Here is a 23510-nt window from a genome sequence, read left to right on the forward strand (position 1 = left end):
TCAACAGTGGCACTATTGACATTTGGGACCAGATAATCCTTTGTTGTGGGAGGCTGTCCTGTGCATTGAGGAATGTTTAGCAACATCCCTGGCCTCCATCCATTAGATGCCAGTAGCTACCCCCACTCACCCTTTTGTGGCAACCAAAAATATCCCCGGTTGGGACAAAACACCTCCCCTGGTTGAGAACCACTGTGCTATCAAGAAACAAGGGCGACCAACTATGTCTCCTCTTCCTCACTTCTTTATAAAGTAGTAAGTGTCTTCTGCTGAAATGCATGTTGATTATTTTGTACCACCTAATGGTTTGTAATGAGACCTCAGCCTCTTAATGGGTAGGTTTAAGTAAAAGGACTAGGTTATAGTAATAGAACCCTCACCAACCAACATTTAGTATAAATATATCAGATGCTTTCAGTCACAAGTAACAGAAGATTGAATTCAGATCGATTTGTACAATAAAGGGGAATTATTCTCAACCGGCTTAGTTTTAGGCATCAGTTGATCTGCTAGTTCAAATTTTTTGAACTTTTTTTTAAAATTTAATGCTTCAAACAGCATTTTCTCATTTAAACCACCCGCCCCTTCTGACTGATAGATTTCTCATATAACGGTTGCAGGCTCAAAATGTCATGGGCTTCTTTGACAATCCCCTTGCCATGCTCTCCCCATGAATCGCCTACCAAATCATTTGCACTTTATCTCCCAGTATCGCCTTCCTTTTCCCCCTACCTGCTCCCAAGCCCACTGCCTACCCAAGCTTAGGCCAGGGCAGTAACTTATCGACTGGTTCTCTCCCCTCCCAGTGTTTTCTTGCCAATTAATCTTTCTAAAGGGCAGATTGCTGTTCTGCTTCTAACAACTCTAGCTGTTCCTGTATCTTACTCGTTAATACTCATCCCGTATTGATTAGTAAGGACTTCTGCCCTGAGCATTCGGGAGTCTTATGTTCAGTTTACCATTCCAAGCTCTTTTCCTGACACCCCTCTAGTTACAGTGAGCTTCAGACAACTAGAATAGTCAGTGTTTTCCAAATGAGCTTCCATTTTTCTGACTTGAGCCTTCCTTTTCCAAAATCTCTTTTTTTCTTCAAGGCCCAGCTCAAATGCCCCTATGTCTACACAGCCTTCCTCGATCTCTACAGTTAGAGTGATTGCTTCCTCCTTTGCTCATCTCTTACTGTCTTCTACTTGCCACCTTACAGATTTGTATTCTTGCCCCCCCTTCACCCTTCATATTCAGAGGAGATGCTAAAGCTTGTGAGGTCCAAGGCTGAATGAATTGATGAGCTAAATTGTGTTCTTTTGTATAACTGATTCATATTTTCTGTGCTTGTCATATTGTCATCCACAAGGAGACAATTTATGTGATATGTTCCATATAGAGATAGCTACGTGGAAATTCACCTATATAGTTCATTGTTGTTCCTCATAAAGTGCCGTATTGGGTGTTTCATCTAGGTCCTACCTTTTTCGCTAGATGTACAACCATGGACAGAATTACTGTATCACCCTCTCTCTCAGTTTCTTCATCTGTAAAATGGGGATAATACCTACCTCACAGAATGATAAGAGAATTAAATGAATGTGTGTGTGTGGGTGTGTGTGTGTATAAAGTGCTTATAACAGAACCTGGCATATAGTAAGCACTATGTTAGTATTTGTTTATCCATTTGCCTATTTCTGTATTATTTCCATTTTAAATTTCTTACCATTTTCTTGAAAGTCCTTAGGAAAAGAACAGACAGGCATAGAAGTTAATGAGAAACTCTAAGAGGAAAACAAGTATGAAAAAAATACTAAATTTAGACTGATTTAAATATACTAGATATGAAATTTATAACATTTCTTATTAAACTTATCTTACACTACTCTAAATACTGGTATTGAAGCATCATATCATAAGAAAAATTAAAAGTAACTCAATAATTCAAAACATTTCTTTGGAAATGAAAATCCATGTCACAGATCACTATAACTCACTGTAGCTATTTAGTAGATAGAAAAGCAGTCAGAATCTCTCAAACAGTGCACATATTTACTTACTTGCCTTAGCAAAAATCAAGATTTATTGCCTTTCAAGATAAATTTTGACTAAATATTGACTCTAGGTTCTCAATCATTGTTTACCTGAAAGACCAATAAATCTTGACACTTCTCAACTTGAGTTGGAGTCTACTTGGTATTTATTCATTTATTTCATACGATTTATAATCTTAATAACAACATTCCATGAAATTAAACAAATAAACATTATAGAGTTTAGCAAGAGCAGAAAGTCTTTAGTTTCTTTTTTTTTCTTCTTTTTTTCTTTTGCTGCAGAACCGTTTTTGTTTCCATTTGGCCTACAGCTCGGGAGAGGGCTCCAGGGTGGTTAAAATAACTGCCTAGTGGCTGCAGGGGGCAGAAATTCTGACACCAGGGGCATGCAGAGGGGTCCTTCAAAGTCCACTGGGCTCTGGAGGCTCCTAGTCCTGTTGGAGGGCGAGCCTTCTAAGAGATGCTCACCCAGTCCTGCCTGCAGAGGTTAGTCACATGCAGTGCATCTCCTTGATGAGTTTCACCTCCTCATCTAGGAAGTGGCTCTCTGGATGTCACAGTGGTGGAGGTCTGTGCAAGCAGAACCCAGGGCCCGCAGATCCCACAGGGCCTAGTTCAGGGTCTTCTCCAGGGTTTCACTCCACTCCTCTTGGGAGGGCTTCTGCATGTTCTGGAGGAGGGTGCAGCTGCCACACTGATTTTGCATCTTGAAGAGATGGTCAGTGCCCTCGTGCTTCTGCTGAGCCAATTCACAGAAGTGGCTCACACCTCCAGAGCCACAGCGTCGCCGTGGAACTAGACACCCAAAGAGAGGTGGGTGCAGGAGGCCCGCAGATGGCTGACCAGTCAGTTGACAGCAGCCTCTACCTCGCTGGAATAATTCTGACGAATCTGGTTGGCAGTAAGGAGCTAACCACAAAAAACGGTGTTGGCCAGTCCCGGAGACAGAGGATGGCGAGGGTCCCAGGGGTTACAACTAGAAAGGAGGTTGGAGAGTGGTCAGAGACAGGAAGAAGGGGTGTCCCCGCATCTCTTCCATCCAAACATTGTCAAAACGAGACAGATCCGTGAGACCACCAGTGTGCTGCCTGTATTTTCAGTCAGCAGTGATTACCTGACATGATTTTTCTCTTCATTTCTTACTTAAACATAGCACCTCTAGCTCTGTTAATACAACATGCAAATCGAAACTGACTTAGCAATTTAAATATTCATTGTGGGGGAAAAAAAACACCTCAGCTAACAGCTTGTAGAATACTTTACAATTTTAAGCCAATTAGTGTTCAGATTATGTTTTTTTAAAGATCTTTCTTTGGTTGCCGTAGTCCTGCAAGTATAATCAAGCAACACGTGATTATACTTGTAGATGACCTCTGTCTTGGACAATTGATGTCTGTTGGTCTCAGTTGCCTCTGTCTGTCTCTCTAGATACAGTGTGCCACTGAATAATCCCTGTGTCCAGGCGCAGTGCTCATACTTTACAAGCCTAACATTTGCCATCTTGCTGTAATGAAAGGAAAATTCCTTAATTAGGTACATCCATAACTTCAGAGGAGTTATTTACTTATGTTCTTAAGGACATAGCTGTCCTAGCAACAGCTACAGTCCATTCTACAAGTGCCACGTTAAATTATCCTAAATGTGTATCAGCCACAGTAGGAACAGTTTCCTTCCGAGTGTTACTTATACTTTTTAACGTGTCAGCCATCTGACTGTGTAGCCCAACTTTTTGAGTCAAACTTTTTTTTTTTTGTGGTACGCGGACCTCTCACTGTTGTGGCCTCTCCCATTGCGGAGCACAGGCTCCGGACGCGCAGGCTCAGTAGCCATGGCTCAAGGGCCCAGCCGTTCCGCGGCATGTGGGATCTTCCCGGACCGGGGCACGAACCCGTGTCCCCTGCATCAGCAGGCGGACTCTCAACCACTGAGCCACCAGGGAAGCCCTGAGTCAAACTTTTGATCAACAATGAGTGACAGTTTCTCTTTACAATCTCTCACTGCCATGAAAGTCATTTATAGACAAACGTAAAATGAAGCCCACCAGAAGAAAATTCTTTTCTGATGAACAGAAATGAATTTCAGTATAGCTTTGGAAGCAACCAGTCAGTACATTTTAGGATTGTATTTGAGCATGTGTATTCCCTCCCAAACTTGAAGTTTTCATCCCCTGGGAAGAGAATTCCCTACCAGAGGACTTAAAACCTTACAGAGAAAATAATTTTGAAGTATTGCTCTCCAAAGTTGAGACTTTATACCAAAGGGACTACCAGCAGTGAGCCATACTAGTCACATAAGCAATTAGAGGTAGAACACAATTGATTTTTCTTGATTTCCTGTTCTCTTCCTTTAGTTCCATTTGAGATGCTTGTGGATACTATTTTCCTTATAACAGACAAAATGCATACTCAGAGGCATTTGTTTTCATGTGTCGATTCTCCAATCCAAATACTTAATGTCTTGGACTTCCCTGGTGGCACAGTGGTTAAGAATCTGCCTGCCAATGCAGGGGACACGGGTTCCATCCCTGGTCTGGGAAGATCCCACGTGCCGCAGAGCAACTAAGCCCGTGTGCCACAACTACTGAGCCTGCGCTCTAGAGCCTGCTAGCCACAACTACTGAGCCCACTTGCCGCAACTACTGAAGCCCGCATGCCTAGAGCCCGTGCTCCGCAACGAGAAGCCACCACAATGAGAAGCCCAAGCACTGCAATGAAGAGTAGCCCCCGCTCGCCGCGGCTAGAGAAAGCCCGCACACAGCAACAAAGACTCAACACAGCCAAAAATAATTTTAAAAAAAATTAAAAATAAAAAAAATTAAAATGTCAAATACTTCATGTCTTAATTGATTTTATGACTATGTAGAAATCTCCTACTTTATGGGTCACCACCTGGTCCCAAAGATGTAGAGTAACTTGGATGCTTGAGACAGGATAAAGTTTTGGATCACTTATTTCTAAGTAGGTGTTTCTCAGTGTCCCTCACCCTTGCCCTCTTCCTGTTACAATTATGTAGAATTATGTAGCCTCGGTTCCACCTGTGTTAACTTGCGAACACACCTGTGATCAGTCTCACCTGCCAGCTCCTTCCCCTCCTATAGAGAAGGATGCAAGTCTGGGGCCCAGGTTTGCTTTGCTTCAACTTCCCTTAGTGGATACCAAAGCTACCTTGCAAAAATCGCTTCTGCCCTGTGTCCAACAATCCTTTGTTTAAACACCGTGCCCAGCTTTGTGCTAATCTTAGGCTCATTAAACAGAATTTTCTGCTGTATACCCAATGTGACACCTTATTTTAAAAAGTAGTTATTCAACATTTACTTAATGAGCCAATGGTTACAGACTGTAAGCTAGGAAAGCTAAGTTCTTTATGACTTTCCCCCCTAATTCTTGTAAAACAAGAAGTCATTGAAATCCCCATTTCCATTTTCCTCCATCTTGGAACATCTGATCCCTGGGGCACATGATCAGGCTCCAGGCCTTCAGTCAACATTTGCCCAGCGCTTCCCACAGATCACTGTCTCCCACCAGAACACTGGGTGGGAGGGGGGAGGCAGGGACAGGGCTGTCCCCTTCCCCTCCCATGGCCATTGCTCCTTACCCAGCATGCACAGTAGAAGAGGGATCGAAACTTGCCAGTTTTATTTTGTCTATTTTAACAGAGCAAATGAAAATTTGTCCTCTCACTCTCTTTCTCTTCTTTCCTCTCTTTTATAAAGGCACCTTCTCTTCTATTTGCCCCTGTTCTCTTCTTAGATCATTTCTTCCTTCCAAATACAAAGTCCTGGATTTCCCTTACCAAATGAGGTGGAGGGGGTAGCGTGGCTGGCCACACTTAGGAAGCATTGGGTGCATTCTTTCTCTAGTGAGAGAGAATCACCTGGACGTAGACACAGCTCTTGTTACCTTTCTGTTGTGCCCATGAATTTTCCGCCTACTGGCCGGGGGAAGGAGGGCTGTAGTTGGGAGCCAGGAAGTAGAGAGAGGTGGTTGGCTTCTCAAGACCTCAACTTCAGTAACATCTCATTGCAGCCAATTGAGCTAACTAGGTACCTTTGTTAGAAGAAAGACTGTACCCTTGTCGAGAATTATGCCAACGTTTCTGCTTCAACCCCCAGCAACATATTCTTTTGGGTGTCTATAGTGAAAGGCCCCTTGGGAAATGGACTGTACAAGCAGCAAATAGGATTTTGGTTAAATGGTGACATTTGTTTCCCAAAGTGTATCAGAAGGGAAGCTAAGCTCTTCAGAGCATGTGTTCATTAAAGATTTGAAGTGGGGTGGAAAGCAATAAAAAAAAAAAAAAAAGGCCAGTGGGTTCTCTTGTGAGATAGTTTTTTGTTCCTATGAATTGAATACACTCTCTGAAAAGTTTCAAAAAGAGACCGAGAAGTATGTTTTTGCTTTGATCCTACATGTGGAGTGTTCCCTACTACAAATGCCTTTTAATTTAGAAACATTGTTGAAAAGTCTGTTTGAAAGTACATGAAAATATAATATGTAAATAAGTTCTAATTAGTTATTTCAATTAATTATTTTTTGTCTCTGCTTTGCAGCTCCATTTTTCTCCTCATAATGTCGCTTGTCAGAGTCCAGCTTTGGCCTCCTCCAAAAAAATGTGTTTTTCTAACGGTCATTATTAAGAAAACACATTTTTCCCCCTCTGGTTGAAAACCTCACAATGATTAAGTAAAATCCCAGGTTGTGTATCTTTATGGGGAATTGTTTCAGACAGTTTAAGTCCATGATTTGCTAGTAGGATATTAAAGAAAGAAATCTTGCAGTTAATTGAAAGAACGGGTGTCTCCTTCTTCAAATAAATGGTATGTGTTGTTTTTTAGAAAATGAATCTATACCAGGCCACTGACTGGCCTCTAATTTTCTTTCCTGACCATCCTATGTTCTTTCAATGACAAATACATTGGATTTGGAGATTAAAAGTTTTAATTCTTTCTAAGTCAAATAAGATGCTTCTCAGTGGGGACAGTGAATGCTCTGGAAAAAATGCCGGTAAAATGAACTGTTGTTTCTACACAGTAAATTTTTGAAAATTGACTAAGAACTTGAAGTGTTGACTTTGGAAGCCTAGAAATTAAACTGTGTGACCAATTATGAACTTTTCACTTAGCAGCCTGCCCACCTGCTGCACTTTACTTAAATAGAATGAGAATTTTAGAGCTTGGAGGGACCTTTGGAGTCACCTAGAAATCAGGGAACAATCCTCAGCTTTTACCCACCACAGTCCCTGGTGGTGGTTGGATGGGTAGAAATGCAGGTTCCTGGGCCCTACCCCAGGTTTACAGAATCAAAATCTCTGGGCCCAGGTTGGAGGTGGGGGAGGACTACATTTTTCACAAACATCTCCAGAAAATTCTGATGCTCGCTGAATTTGGCAAACCACTGATTTAGGCTAACTCCTTTATTTTGAGGTGAGGAAAGCAGGACTAGGGCGTTTGATGGGTCAGGCTCACCATGTTCCCTAGGAAAGAGCAAGCTTCCTGACTCTAGGCTTGTGCTTGTCTATACACCATGTATCCAAAACACTCCTAAGAATGGGGATAGGTTGAAACCTTCTGGGTCATTAGGAGCTATCAAGCTTTAAAACAAAAAAAGGTTCAGTGAGCAAAATCGAGTTTATTTGGGAATAGGAGAAGAATTGCAATTCGGGACATGCAAACTGCTGTGAACCACAGGCAGGTCTGGAGAACAAAGGAGAGGAGCAGTACTATTACAGAGGAAAGGGGAAGTTGGAAGGAGCTGCTTTGAAGGAAGGTTCATTGAAGGACTGTGAGTATTCAGGGTTGTGGTGGCTTCTCATTGGCTGGGTTGTTGCTGGGCGAGGAGAAAATCTTCCTTCTTCATGCTAGGCTATGTAAAGGAAGCTGCCACAAGTGGAATGTGCCTGAGACCTCCCCTTTCAGGGCTTCCTGCCTCCGTTTTGGATGAGGTTTTCCTTTTATTCAGTTTCGTAGGGCGATTTCAGCATCAAGAGTAGGAGAGCATGGTCCTAAATAAGTTATAAAGGTAAAGACACCAAGGACTAGACGTATGAGTTTATGTGCTGCTGCTTCTGTCTCAACTAAAATGGGCATAAGAGGCCGGGCGGCGAGCGGGGCGTCGTGGGGCCCACGCTCCTGGACTGTGACGCGCAGGCGGGGCGGCAAGTGGGCACTGAGGCTGCAGCTTGCGGCTTCCTGGCTCCCGGAGGTCATGGCCCGGCGTCTCGGGGGTTCCCATCCCCTCCAGGTTCTGATACCCGGTTTGCAATTACATTGAACAACAAGGATGCCCTCACTGGATATGAAGAGACCTTGGCTTCGTATGGGATTGTTTCTGGGGACTTGATATGTTTGATTCTTGATGCCTTTGCAGCACCTAACTTACCTTCATCCACAGATTCAGAGCATTCCTCGCTCCAGAATAATGACCAGCCCTCTTTGGCCGCCAGCTCCAGTCAGTCCAGCATGCAGGATGAACAACTGCGTGATTCATTCCAAGGACAGGCAGCCCAATCTGATGTCTGGAATGATGGCAGTGGGTCAGGGCCTCGTCAAAATTTTGAAGCTGAGTCAATTCCAGATGTTGTGGTTATGGAAGAGGGCACAGGTTTCTATCCCTCAGAACCAATGCTCTGCAGTGAATCGGTGGAAGGGCAAGTGCCACATTCATCAGAGACCCTGTATCAGCCAGCTGACTGTTCTAACCCCAGGGATCCCCTGATAGTATCCATACATCTCCTCGTGTTAGAGTCGGGTTACATACCTCAGGGGACTGAAGCCAAAGCTGTGTCCATGCTGGAGAACTGGAGGTTGGGGGGCGTGTATAAGCTGCAGTACACACATCCTCTCTGCGAGGGTGGCTCTGCTGCTGTCACCTGTGTGCCTTTGGGAAACCTCATCGTCATAAATGCTACACTAAAAATCAACAATGAGATTAGAAGTGTGAAAAGACTGCAGCTGCTGCCAGCATCTTTTATTTGCAAAGAGGAATCAGGGGAAAATGTAGCCAAGACATACAAAGATCTTCAGAAGCTCTCTCGCCTCTTCAAGGACCAGCTGGTGTATCCTCTTCTGGCTTTTACCCGACAAGCACTGAACCTAACAGATGTATTTGGGTTGGTAGTCCTCCTATTGGAGCTGAAACTGCAGCTCTTCCGACTTTTGGTTGTTCGTTCTGTCCTGTCTTTGTCTGCAGTTTGTCATGACCTCTATATTGCTTCAAATGACCAACTTCTGTGGAGGTGTTTATATCTGCGGGATTTTCGAGATGGTACTGTCAGAGGTCGGGACACAGATTGGAAAGAACTGTACAAGAAGAGGCACAAAGAAAAGAAGCTCAGAGAGGGCGGCATGTGATGTTCCTGCCATCGTCACCCCACCCCATTCCATTCTACCCCAACCCCTTGCACCCCAGGCCTTTTCCTCCCAGTTCTCTTCTTCCTCCAGGAATTATTGGTGGTGAATATGATGAAAGACTAGCCCTCCCTTACGTTGGGGATCCAATGAATTCACTCATCCCTGAGCCTGGGGAGATACCCAGACACTTCCCTCCACTCAGACCATGTTTTGACCCAATCGGACCCTTTCCAGGACCTAACCCCATCTTGCCAGGGCGAGGTGGCCCCAATGACAGATTTCCCTTAAGACCTAGCAGGGGTCGGCCAACTGACAGCCGGCTGCCATTCATGTGACTGGTTTGTAATCTCACTCTGGAGCTTGTTTTGTCTTTGTTTTTGTTTTAAACTATAGACGTCATCTTGTTGGGGTGCTATCTCTAGTGTTTTCTGATTGTGGTGGTGAGAAATGCACTCACAGAAGCCTTTTGGTAGGTATATTTAAAGCTCCAGGGGTGGTATGGCCCAAAGATTACTGCATGACAGGGTTGGCCTTGGGAATAGTTGGTTCCTGACATCCCCTCTCTGAATTAGCCTCTAGAATGGAGGTTAGACATTGATAACGTTCTGCATCAGAATAAAAAAAATTAAGTGTGAAAAAAAATAAAATAAAATGGGCATGAACCCCAGCCATGTTCTCTCAGCCTTCCTCTCTTTTATGAGCCTGGAGACCTGTGCAAAGTAGTGAGAATGTTTAGCTTATTTAGTTGAACCCTCACCATGTTAGGCTTTGGGCCTGTGTGCCCGGTTGATATACACATTTGTAGGCTATATGCTTTCTTAAAATGCACATTTGTGGGGGTGGGATAGGGAGGGGGGGAGAGAGATGCAAGAGGGAGGGGATATGGGGATATATGTATATGTACAGCTGATTCACTTTGTTATACAGCACAAACTAACACACCATTGTAAAGCGATTATACTCCAATGAAGATGTTAAAAAAATGCACATTTGTGTATTTTAATATTGCCTATGTATGCTGCATCTAGGAGATTATAATAAAGTCATTAAAAGTTACAGAATAATAAACCCAGTAGGACCTACTAAAGCATATATAAACATTCAGCAAACGCTTACTGTTTATCATATCCAAAATGCAAACAAGCAAAAAACTAAAATAACTTAAATTTGTTTTTGCAGTGTTTTATGGTGCGAGTTTCAGCTATAATGATGATCCTGAATTTTGTTTTTGCAGTGTTTTATGGTGCGAGTTTCAGCTATAATGATGATCCTGAATTTCTGTAAGATCGCGCTCATTTTCTGAATCATTAGGGGAGACTGAATTCTATTCATTGTCACTTCAGTGTTGTCAGTTTCACTGTCCACTAAATTTTGGAAACAGTGTTGCAGTGTCTAAAATGTGTCAAGTTCTACTCAACTCTGTTTCACAGTCCATCTATGAACGTGTCTAATGTGTAATTCTTATGAACGTGTCTAATGTGTAATTCTTAGAAGGGGCAACATATTTGCATAGGGATATTCACCAGAGTAGGCTGTTTTCAAGAGGCAGGTGACCAGGTTAGGACGATCAATTCCAAAATAGCTCTGGGAAGTTAAAATCTCTTTATATGCATGAGAGTGTTTATGTGCCAGATAATATTCAGTTTATCGTCTCTTCAACGTAAACATTTATTGCTGGTCTATCATGTAAAGCGCTACAGTAAGTGCTAAGGATAAAAAATACATCTGAGCAGTTTGTCGTGTGGTCAGGGTTGTACAAGCACGTCAGAAAGCGCAGTGTTTAAGGGGGCGCACGCGCTACATGCCGCATAAGCAGCGCGGTCAGTGGGCGCAGCACGTGGCATTCCGGTGTTCATAGCCTAGAGATCGAGACAGCACCTCCCACGCCCCACAGAAGCAGCAGGTGGGTTTGGTTCTTCCTTATCCTTCACACGTATCTCAATCCTCAGCCAATCTGAGAAACAGGAGCTTGTTAGGGTTTTGTTGCTACTCAACAGTAAAGAAATAGCTATCCCAGGAAGAAAGGGTATTAAGCTCTGGAAGCGTAATTCCGATATATTTACTCCCCGTCCGTCTTTCAATACCTCTCGTATCTAAAAACAATAGGATCTAATTCTCTTTCTGGAGGGTACCCTGTGAAACTGCTGGATGACTGATAGCATTTTATTTGTGATGGAAATGAAAGCGCTAGGAATTTATGATGCTTTCATTCATGGATTCATGGGAATAAGTATCTTCTTAGGCTGACAGTTTGTTAAATAAACATGTTTGAGCTCCTTCTAATGGAAGTGGGCTGCAACACTGGTTATATTATTATGACTATGATTATTAAGAGTAATCGATTTTGTACCCATATTACAAAATAGGCTTCATGTGAGATTTCTTTGATCAGTACAGGTCTTGGTACCCAACCATGAAATGGGCCACGTGGGAGGATTTCGAAAATGAAAGCAGTGGATGAGAAATGTCAGAAAAACGAAGCTCTCTGTATAATCCTGACTATCTGTTCTGAGTGTTGTCGTTTGGGTTGATTATGACAGAATTTCTGTTGTCAGTAGAATGTAGTTCCTCCTAGCTAAAGGAAAATAATGGCTTCTTTTTGGCAGGGCCATGATAATTACCAGGTCCCCTGACAGTACCAGGACAGTACTGACAGAATCATGGACTTCCCAGAACATGAAAAGGGCCTTGGCAAGCACTTGCAGGCCATCAGTGATGGGCAGGATTTGGCAAAGTAGAGATCAGAGAAGAGGGCGTCATGAAAGGAGAAATAAATTGTGCCAAGATATGGAGGGTAGAGTAAGCACCCTGTTTATTTGGGGAACAGTGAGGAGAGTCCTCTAACTGCAGCAAAGAGGTTCTGTTCCCATTGGAGAGTTGTAGGAGTAGGTAGTTGGAAAGGAGAGATGGGGACCAATCAAAGGACACATTCCTTTCATTGATTTTTGTCAGCCAAGGAAGGCTACACATCAGGTTTTAGGATCATTTTAGAATCAGAAGCTTAGAGCCAAACCCAAACGTCATCTCTTACTGGCTGGGTGACCTCAAGACAAAATGCTTAACCCGGCTAAAACCTTAGTTTATTCATCTGTAAAACAGAGCTCATAATATCTTCCTCATAGAGATGCTGCATGGGTTAAGTAAGAACCTGTATGAGTAGCCCCCAGCCAATTGCCTGGTGAAGTAGGGTTTCTGAGGAGGAAGCGAAGAGATGAAAGGGGGTTGGTTGTAGAGAGACTGGTCTCTGGCCGCTGTACACAGAAGAGGTGGAATCAGAAGAGACCAGAAACAGTACCGATGTCAGCAATCCCCGAGGAGCCGAAGGGGTGGGAGCTGCCAGGCTAGGAAAGAGGGGACGTGTCTGTACACCTATTCTCTGCAATTTCTTTCCTATCATAGACTTTTGTTTCACTTGAGGATTGTGTAACTTCGTTCTGTGGTGTTAGAAGTACAACAATCACCGACTCTTTCTTTTGCCCTGAACAGGATGCCAGCGATCCATAGGCCTTTCCAATGGGAAAGCCAAGGTGTGCAATTACAGCGGGTGGTATTACTGCAGCAGCTGCCACGTGGACGACAGTTTTCTCATCCCGGCCCGCATAGTCCACAACTGGGATACTTCAAAATATAAGGTAGGTACCGAAACTGGGTTCACTTCATAATAGCGATTTGGGTATTTACATGTTGTCATGTGGATTCTAAAGATAATAAGATAAGAATTTGAGGCAGACCTGATTAAGTAGTCTCATAAAAGCTACAACTTCATGCTCTTTTCCCACTCTATACTTTTTTTTTTTTTTAATTAATTTATATTTGGCTGCATTGGGTCTTCGTTGCTACGCATGGCTTTCTCCAGTTGTGGCGAGCGGGGGCTACTCTTCGTTGCCGGTGCGCAGGCCTCTCACTGCAGTGGCTTCTCTTATTGCAGAGCATGGGCTGTAGGTGCACGGGTTTCAGTAGTTGTGGCACGTGGGCTCAGTAGTTGTGGCTTGCGGGCTCTAGAGTGCAGGCTCAGTAGTTGTGGCGCACAGGCTTAGGTGCTCCGCAGCATGTGGGATCTTCCCGGACCAGGGATTGAACCCATGGCCCCCGCATTGGCAGGCAGATTCCTAACCACTGTGCCACCGGGGAAGCCATTGCGTTATTTCCCTCCCTTCTATGGTTTTAACTACCAGGGCTCATATGCAGATGATCCCTACATTCATCCCCAGCCCTGCTTTTGCTACCGAAAGTGAGATCTGTGGATTTAACCGCCTGATAGCATTTATCTCAACTGTAGTTTCCAACCTAGTAGTCCTCAAGACACGTGAACCAGTTAGCTCCATTGCACAGCATTTCCACCCTTGCATAAACGAGGTAATCGACTTTGGCAAGTCGAAGAATCTAACCCCCACTGGAGTTGTACTCTAGGCTTAGGATTTTTTTCCTAAGTTCCAGTTGTCTTGGATCCTTTTCTACATCCCTGGGCAGCTCTGTCTCCTGTTCTACCCAATAATCATCCACATCTTCACTGTCTTCAAGATGCCTCATCCCAGGCCTTCTCAGCATATGACCTTGCCTCCTACTTCAGGGAGAAAATTGAAGCTATGATATTTGAATACGAATACCTATAAATCTGTCTACATTGGTACCTATCCTTACTGCTTCCAGTCCTGTGTTGGGAAGAAGAAGAGCCTTTTCTCTTGTTTAGAGATCATCCTTCCATGTGTGCTCCAGATATTTTCACCCATCTCGGGAATCCCTGCTGTTTGTTCCAGAGCTGAGAAAGGCATGTCCTCCTTGGTGAAAGCTCTGATGCTCCCCGCATTCCCCATTTGTGCTTTGCTGGTTCTCCCTGTGCCACCATCATGCATGCGTGGGCTTCTAGAATTGCACTTATTACAGGGGCTAACAGCAGGAGCTTGTTCACCAGGCCTTTGTTCAAATCCTCCCTCCACCTCTAATTAGGTGCTTGATTGGCTGGGGCAAATTACTTGAACTTCTGTGAGTCTCCATTTCGTAATCTGTAAAATGAACCCAGAGTACCTGGGTTCAAATTTTAGCTTTCTCATTTACTAGCTGTCTAACCTGGGCAAGTTGTTTAGTCTCTCTGTGTTTCGGTCTCCTCATCTGTAAAATGAGGGCAATAATAGCTCATAAGGTTATCGATGGTTAGATGGGTTCATGCATGCGAACAAAGTACCTCGCGCACATAAGCATTTGTTCTTACTACACTTCACATATTTACCTAAAAGAGTTTTGTGGATTGGGATAATATAAGAAAAGCACTCTTCGACTGACTGTGGTAAGTACTTAAAGAATGGAATGAAGTGATTATTTTCATGATCCTCACATTTATATACCAGCCGGCTGCTTATCTGTCTTCTTACTAAAGGTGAGCTTCCTGGGTGCTGGGGACCTGCCTTAGCACAGTTTCTGGTGCGTAGTAGGTAAGGAGAGCTGTATAGTGAAGCCGGTCCTGTGGGTGCCTCAAACTCAGTACGCCCCAAACTGGCTTCTTCACCCTCACCAGCTGTCTCCCACCCCTTCCTCACTGCACGTGGCTCCACCAGTCCCACCGCAAGTGCTGGGAGACATCCTGGACTCCTCCCTCTGCCACACCAGCCTTGCCTAATCAGTTCACAGAAACCCACAGCTGACTTGGAGCTCTGAGGCCCTGCACCCCACTGCACACGCAGCGCCACCACACAATCCCAACCCTCAGCATCACTCACGGGAAAGAATCCAGTCGCCTCCCAGCCGTGCTTCCTGCCTTCAGGTCTTGCCCAACAGTATTTCAGAAAAGTCCCATTTGCCCCAAGATTATTCCCAAGAAGTCCCATTCTCACCTTGGGTAAATGTTATACCCTCTCTTAGTCTCTGTTTCTTCGCATTTAGAATGGAGATAATAGCAGCGATAGTACCTACTTCACAAGGTTGCTGTTTGCTCAAATGAATAATTCACAGAAAGCACCTAGTGCAGTGTCTGGAATGTAATAAGTGCTCAATTAATGCCAGCTTTTACTCTGACTGAACTTAAGATAAATCCAAATCTCTTAGCCCGACAAAAGACTGTTTGTGATCTCTAGTCCTAGCCTTTCTAGCCCTTTTATCCACTCCCTCCCCGCCCCCGTGAGTCTCTTCAGGAAGATCACACTCCTTCCCATTGCCCAGTCCCGCCAGGCTATTTCACACCTCTTGTCTTCCTCTTGCCCTCATTCAAATCCTAAACCCAGCTTAAACTTCATTTCCTTTCCTGATTTTTTCCTTCCCCTCAGCCAGACAGTTATCATTCTCTCCTCTGCATCTTGTACTTGACACTCTGAATATAGGCTATAAATATATTTGCCATGTGTGTATTAGATAAAAACTTACTTAGAGGGAAAGAACACTAGCTGAGTTTGAACAGTTTAGATTAATCTATTTGGAGCAGAACTTTGACAGCTGAGAGGTATGTAGAAAGCAAGTGAGTGAGGCAGCCCCAGCCCTGTGATCGTTGAGGGTTTGGGCTGGTGGCACCTGCCCACAGAATATGTGCCCATCAGTGGAGCTGAAGCAGAAAAGGTGGCACTGAATGAGGAGGTGAAAAACTCAGGAGTGGTTTATGAAGCCATGAAATGGAGGAGATTCAGTTCTGTTTGTAGTGATGGCTGAAGGCCACTCAAACCATCAATCTAGCCATCACTGCTGCTTGTAGTCTTTCTATAAAGCAGATATTTTTGTGGTGGTGGTCATTCAAGTGACAAGGTTTGATTTTGAGAGGATAGGTAAGTAATAGGGATATTAGGTACCCTCACTTCATCCATGAGGAAAATGTCCTTTGTCAGACCATTCCCTCCCTGGATCTCAGTAGACCAGGGAAGATTTTAAAGCAAGAACAGAGCTGGTCAATTTTATCTGGATCATCTCTCACTGGCATTAAGTAACTATATTCCATTTAGTCCAGTGTCTGTCTGTCTTTGCTCAGATGCCAGGATTTAACTTAATGTTCCTAATTGTGAGGATCAATTCAGACCTATCAGTTTCCAAGACCAGACATCGTTCTGTTAGATCTGCCTGCTCTCCTTAATTGCAAGTACGTGACTGGCTTGAATATCCATTTAAAGAGTGAAAAAATGGTTTTGCAGAGCAGAATGAAATCTGTCATCTTAAGCGTTTCCTTGTCTGCCCTCCAGAGTAATAATAATCCTAATTACTTTTAAAGCAGGATTTCATCTGTTTTCCAGTGTACATCCTGCGGATTGAATTGAGCCCCAGGATTACCTAGCAGCTAAACCCTATCCTCCAATTTTATAGCCATTTTCTAATGAAATTCTCTTTGAAGATAACTTTCCCTCTACCACCACCACCCCAATTCAAAAATATCAAGCATGACAAAGAGGTGGTAAGGAACTCAAACTTAGCCTGAACTCTTCCTAAATTGTGCTTTTAAAAAATATTTTTGTATCCTAGCCTGAATATTCACATTCCATTTAGCTAGGGGTTTTCCATGTTACATAAGCCATTTCCTATCTCTTCATCTTGAGAGGCATTCAAGGAAAACTCTATTGCCCTTGCAGAGCTGGAGAGTAGCTCGCTGATGGGAAAAACCACTTGTTCAGAGTCATTTGGAGATTTTGAGAACAAATTGTAATTAAAGTTAAGATTTCCTGATTCCTTCTCCGTTAGCCCACAGTGCCTGTTTTAATAAGACCAAGAAGTATTGTGGTTGGAATTGATCTTATTAAAACTTTTGCCATGATTTTTCATAATAGATGATGGGAAAAAATACTGGAAGGAAACATTATACCAAAGCAATCAGTGGTTATTTTACTGTGGTAAGATTATGGGTGATTTTCTTTTTTCTCTCCTAATCTTTATTCTCCAAACTTTCAGTAATGTGATTACATTATTTTTATTATTTTATAAATTTTAACTGTCACGTAGCTCCATGACAGTTTCCTACTTCAGAAAATATGTACTAGAAATTAACCTTTTTTTAATGCCTCAGAATTATAATTATAAATATGAGTGTTCTACCTCGTGATCAATAACTTCAATGTGGTTTAATATGATATATGGGAGGCTATTTTTTCTGTAAGGAAATTGCCTTATACCACTATACTTTTATTCTTCTTTTTTTGAATATAATATACTTTCACATTTCGAGGTTCAAAAATACAAAGGACATATACACATAGATAATCTCCCTCCCTCTTCCTCTCACCCACAGGCAACCAAATTACTCCTTCCAGAAATATTTTACATACATGTATTTTACACAAAAATGTCAATTGGCAATACAGTATACATGCTGCTCTTAGAAAATATTCCATTCAGATCATAAAACTCTTCCTTGGGCTTTTTTAAACAGCCATTCCATATATATATATTTTTTAATTTATTTTATTTATTTATTTTTGGCTGCTTTGGGTCTTCGTTGCTGCACACAGGCTTTTCTCCAGTTGCAGGGAGCGGGGGCCACTCCTCGCTGTGGAGGCGGGCCTCCCACTGTGGTGGCCTCTCCTGTTGCGGAGCATGGGCTCTAGGCTCGCGGGCCTCAACAGTTGTGAGGCACGCAGGCTTAGTTGCTCCATAGCATGTGGGATCTTCCCGGACCAGGGCTCGAACCCGTGTCCCCTGCATCGGCAGGCGGACTCTCAACCACTGCGCCACCAGGGAAGCCCCCAGCCATTCCATATTACATCATGAATTTAACACACACACACACACACACACACACACACACACACACACTCCAGTTTATCCAACTTGTCCTTGTTTTGATGGACATTAAGGTTTTTCTAGTCTTTCTATTATAGACAGTGATTCAGTGAATAACTTTATACATCATTTTGAATGTAAGTTTTTCATTTACGAGTGAGACTATCTGTAGATAACTCCCTAGTTGTAGGTATGTACACCTGTGAGTTTGATGGATGTTGCCAAATTGCTTTCTGTCGAGGTTGTATTCTATACTTTTACCATATCTCTTCTTGCACGTGCCTTTCTTCCCTTAGTACCAGGATGTCAGCTGTCACCTCTTTTGTCACTGTGCTGCCCCTAGCTGTCCTTCCCCTTTTCTACTTTATTAATTCTAAATATGTTGTGAACTTAGAAACAAATAATCAAACTGTTAGAAGTGTGTGGCTCAGAGTCACGGCCAGAGCATTGTAAAGTACTCATTCATCTGTTCAGCAAGTGTTTATTGAACACTTACTGTGCTCACCGGGGACATAGCCTCTGTGTCATGAATTTCTCGTGAGGGAGAAAGACAGTAAGCAGATATACAAATAAGTGACTTCTAGATAAATGAAGTGTTACTAGACTTTGGTTTTTGTTTTAAAGACCCACACACCAATGTACTGCCTCCTTAAATTATGTGTTCATCTCCATTGGTAGCCCACTTGTTTTCTATTTGACTGGGGCGGAGGGAAGGATAGAACAGGGACAGGGATCTCCTATTTTAAAGAGTGATGAACAGATAGTTTTTGGTAGAGTTATTAAAAACAGATAGTTTTTGGTAGAGTTATTAAAAAAAATAAAAGGAACTGTGAACATAAACAATGGTAAAAAGCACGGAGTAGTGTATCTCGACATCTGAGTTTTGGCTTGAGTTCTGCCACGAGATGACCACAGATAAGTCATTGAAGTTTTCTGGACTCAATTTTCTCTTCTATTAAGTATAGGTAATGGTAGAGAAAAATGTCCCTTCCTCCGGTTGGTGAGTGGGACCTAGGCTGACTTTCATTTCCTACTGCCCCCTCCATACAGCCTGCATGACATTAACCAGCTGCCCTGTCTGTAGTCAGATTGGTTGGGAAGTGGCTGGATTAAGTAGGTTTTCTCTAGTACTCCATGTCCCAGGGCTTTAATATGCTAACACGCTGCACTTTGAAACACCAAGAGAAGAATGTGGCATGTGGCGTATTTCTCGTTGGCCCTCAGAACATCTTTTCTGTGTGACTGGTATTCCTTGCCACACAGGTTGGGAAAAAACTGAACTAGATTATCTGTACCCGTTCTTGTTATTCTGAGATTATGTTCTCATCTGTTTTATTCTGATACATTTTCCTCCTTTAACAAAAGCTAAAGTCCTCACGACCGGCACATCCTCCTCTGCAAATTGCTGTCTATGGTCACCACATTGCCTCTGCCCCATTGCTTTATTACCCAGGGCTATTTTTGTGGGGGAACATACCAGGACACCATTCCGGAACCTCTCAGAGTTACATAAACCTGAACATTTGAGAATTTTGTTTTACAGAAGTAGCTGTCACCAGCATAACAAAAGATGTATTATGTTGAAATCTATACCAACGATGCTTAATGTTAAAATCAAATGACAACATGCTTATTTATAAATACATCTGTGTATCTAGGAGATTTGTCATTACTAGTTTGTGGAAAATTATAACCTGATTGTGCCTTTTCTCCAACTCCTCCTGAGTGTGAGATGGGTAGGAGACCTGTTTCTACCTGGACCTCTTCCGCCTCAACTCTCTTGAATCGTGTTGATGGCAGGGCTGTGGAGAGAGAACCAGTTCACAAACTGCAACAAAACCACAGTCAGAGACTGGAGTTCTTATAGCTTAAACTATTCTAAGTTAAAAGACCTATGGAAAGAAACTGTTTTATATTAAGAATACTAATATCATTAATAAATATTAAATATTATTTAGTAAAATACTAACAGGCCAATAGATTGGAAAAGTGAACTGTCAACCCTGTAAAAATTGCTTCTGATGTGAGTAGAGTAGGATCATGAAAAAGAATGCCAACTTAAACCGTTCGCTTTTTTAAAGGAAAGAATAGTGGGCTTATCCGTCTGCACTTATGAGCTAAGTTTTCATGTCAGAAACAGCACTCAGGCTTTTGATGTTTTTCGTAATTTGGTAGGCAAGAAATAGGACAGTAGCTCTTGGCTCCTAGGTAGAGTGTTATTTGGTGTTCACATGTAACTCATGAAGTATTTCTATTAATAAGAAAGAAACTTGCTCTCACATAAACTTCGTCACTTAAGAATATCATTGGCTTCCTTCCTTAAGTAACTATATATTTTTTAAAAAGCTTTTTAATTACAGCTGAGTTTGAAAGTAGAATGCTCATATCAGTATGGAGGGTGGTTTTGAACTTAGGACACTGTATCCCCACTCATTTCCTATTTTACAAACATAGCGTTTCATGCCAAATATTGAGTTCTCTCAAAAATTCCCTCACTGATGTAAGTGGTCGCTTCTCAAAAAATGAGCATGTGCCTTGCTGCCAAAAACGGCTCAACATGGCAGGAATTTATTTGTTCACATACTCGGGCAGCCAAGGTCACAATATGCTCTGTATTCTGAACACTGGCTAATAACTTTGTGAAGCAGTGCCTTAGACCTTATTGAAACTAGCTCTGTTTTTGTTTTTAGTAATTTCAGTGTATGAATGCTGATGTCAGTAGCTGCCATCCCATTTGTCTCACTGCTTTTACTGTCTCTGTAAAAGACTTTTTTTTTTTTTCCATTTGGGCTTAAGTACCACCTGAAGAGAGAAGCCTTTTAAGGCCTGGGAGACTGGCCAGTGCCCTTTGTCCTTCTGTTCACCTACTAAAAGGTGGCATTGTTAACCTAATTCAGCGGGGCCCTGGCTCAGTATAAACACTGCTCAATAGAGCCAGAAAGACTAATTGAATTGTACAATACATCACTCTTCAGCAACAGTTTCAAGTGGATTGTACTTCGTTTTCCAGAACACCATCCATTTTTCCCCCTCATTTAAGATTTTTAAATATGGCAAATATTTAACCACGATAAACAAAATATTTGAACCCAATTCTGTCTTTCCCCGCTGAACTGTGAGCTACATGAGGACAGGGCCCTGCCAGTTGTGGTCTCCAGTATCAGTGAATTGGTATGTAAAGATTCCCCCAAACTACCCATGGGTTATGCATTATTTAAGCTACTCCCTCTGTATCTCAGATGTGTTTCTTCTATTTATTTCTTTGGATGACAATGACATTTTAAAATCAACTTTCATACTCTTGATGATTACTACCAGAAGTGGATATAGAGTTGGATGGATCTATTGGCCAAAGTCAGCCTAAGCTCAGAGCTGTTCTAATAAGAGCAACTCTTTTCTGCTTATGAAAGTGTGTGTTTGAGCCTATTTTCTATGCACATTGTTCTGCATATAATACCCTTTTTTCCCCTTTTTTGGGAGAGATCCTTTTATTCCTTTTGAATTTTGTAGTATGTGCGTGGTTTACCTATCTTTTTAAAGTGGCTACTTTATAAAAAGTGTTATAGACTATATATACATATATGTGCACATAGTTTTAGTTTTTAAAGTCAGCATTGTTGTTAAGAGTATTAATGGTGCTTTGTGACTACCTAGAGGGGTGGGAGAGGGAGGGTGGGAGGGAGACGCAAGAGGGAGGGGATATCGGGTTATATGTATGCCTATAGGTGATTCCCTTTGTCATAAAGCAGAAACCAACACACCATTGTAAAGCAATTATACTTCAATAAAGATGTTAAAAAAAAAGTCTTAATGAATTCTTTTTAAATTTTTATTTTGAAATAATTATGGATTCACAGGAAGTTGCATAGATAATATAATACAGAGAGGTCCTGTGTATCTTTCACCTACTTTCCCCACGGGTTATATCTTAAATACCTATAGTACAATTAAAAAAAACAAACAAACAGGAAATTGACATTTGGTATACTGGGTCTGTAGAGTTCCGTGTCATTTTATCACGTGTAGATTTGTGCAATCACATGATCAACATACAGAGTTAATGAATTCGTTTCAATGCCCAGGTTACTTTTACCAATTGCGTTTCTGGAAGAGAGAAAGAAAAGCCACACTTTATACTTAGTTACACTATGGGCTTTTTCATTTGGCTGTGTTCAGAAGATGATGTTATTTTGATATTTAAGCTGTGGTTCCTGGTTGGAGGAGGTGTGAAAAGCCAGGTGATTCGCCAGCGCTGATGGAGCAGTTTCTTTTGTAGGTGTCTAAGCAGGCCAAAGAGTTTCTGGAGTACGTGTACGAAGAGCCCCTGATCGACATCCAGCAGGAGAACCCCATGCTGTACGGACACGCCGAGCCGCTGGCCACCGTGGTGCGCCTGCGGCAGCGGCTGAAATCACTGCGAGCCTATTTGTTCAGCTGCCGGGCGGCGGTGGCCGAGGATCTGCGCCGCAGGTAAGAGTCATAAATGTCAGACGGCGTCGGTTTGTTTTTCTTTTCCCGCCCCGGGAGGGTGGTTAGAGGATCTCCAAGGGCCTTTACAACGTGGAGTGTCTCGAATTCTGTGGCTGTCCCTCTGGGCTCATCTTTGGCTCTTTCCTCCGAGGGCCTCTATCCGGTTGAGCCAAGCACAATGAAAATAATATCTCAGCGTAACTGAAGGCTTTTAACCCATGGATCGAGTTCCCACAATGGTGAAGACCTCTCTTTACCTGTAGGTTAACTTGAGATAATATTCATTGGAGTGTCTTCACTGATCACTTATGTAGTGTTTTATATTTCCCTCAAGTTCAGTTCGTATTATCATCAGGAAAAAATAAGCATGTTTGAAATATTTCATAACTTAAAAACATTTTTTCAATGGGAAATTAGTAGGTGGTTATTCAAATCTTATTTTGCAGACAGAAGCGAACTTGGTAAATGATGCAGGCTGTAGAGCTTGAATTAAAATGCATTAAAAAACAACAACAGGCACAAAACATGAAAAGGCCCAGGATTCTGCCTTTTCATGTTACCATTGACATAGGCTGCTTATCCATAGCTTGGTTATCTCAGAGTTTATGGAACACACAAGTCCATGCCAGGCTCAGATCCTCAACATAAAAGTGAAGTTAAAATGTGCCTGCTCTCATCAGATTCCTTCTTTTACAGTTAGGTTTTATTGGCATTTAAATTCTCACCCTTGGCATATGTGAACTAGCTTATACTTGAAATAATTGTTGATGGTGTTCATAAGTCCCTAAACATACCTTTTAGTTTTTTTTTTTAGTAGAAATTTAAAGGCATACATTAGTCATGATTTTTGGAGGCAAGCCTATGTGAATAAGAACCTTTGGAAAGTGATATCGTTTGCTATTTGAAATCCAATTAAGATCCAAAGAAACTGACAAAACCCCAGGTATCTGAAGAGATGTTTTGAAAAGAAC

At 42.4% G+C, this 23510-nt stretch overlaps 1 protein-coding gene and 1 pseudogene across 6 annotated transcripts in view; both read left to right on the forward strand.

Moving 5' to 3' along the window:
• PLEKHM3 (pleckstrin homology domain containing M3) overlaps positions 1-23510 on the forward strand; it is a 182931-nt gene that overhangs the window by 59877 nt on the left and 99544 nt on the right. For all 6 annotated transcript variants that reach the window (XM_029224804.1, XM_029224809.1, XM_029224808.1 and 3 more), the window contains exons 4-5: positions 12874-13019; positions 22346-22539. In XM_029224804.1, coding sequence (XP_029080637.1) covers positions 12874-13019; positions 22346-22539 — 340 coding nt within the window. The remainder of the gene's footprint in view (positions 1-12873; positions 13020-22345; positions 22540-23510) is intronic.
• LOC114896676 lies at positions 8127-10177 on the forward strand (annotated as a pseudogene).

This window comes from Monodon monoceros, unplaced genomic scaffold (assembly GCF_005190385.1).
Source record: "Monodon monoceros isolate NGI ecotype Baffin Bay Population unplaced genomic scaffold, NGI_Narwhal_1 Super_Scaffold_16, whole genome shotgun sequence".
Lineage (NCBI taxonomy): Eukaryota > Metazoa > Chordata > Mammalia > Artiodactyla > Monodontidae > Monodon > Monodon monoceros.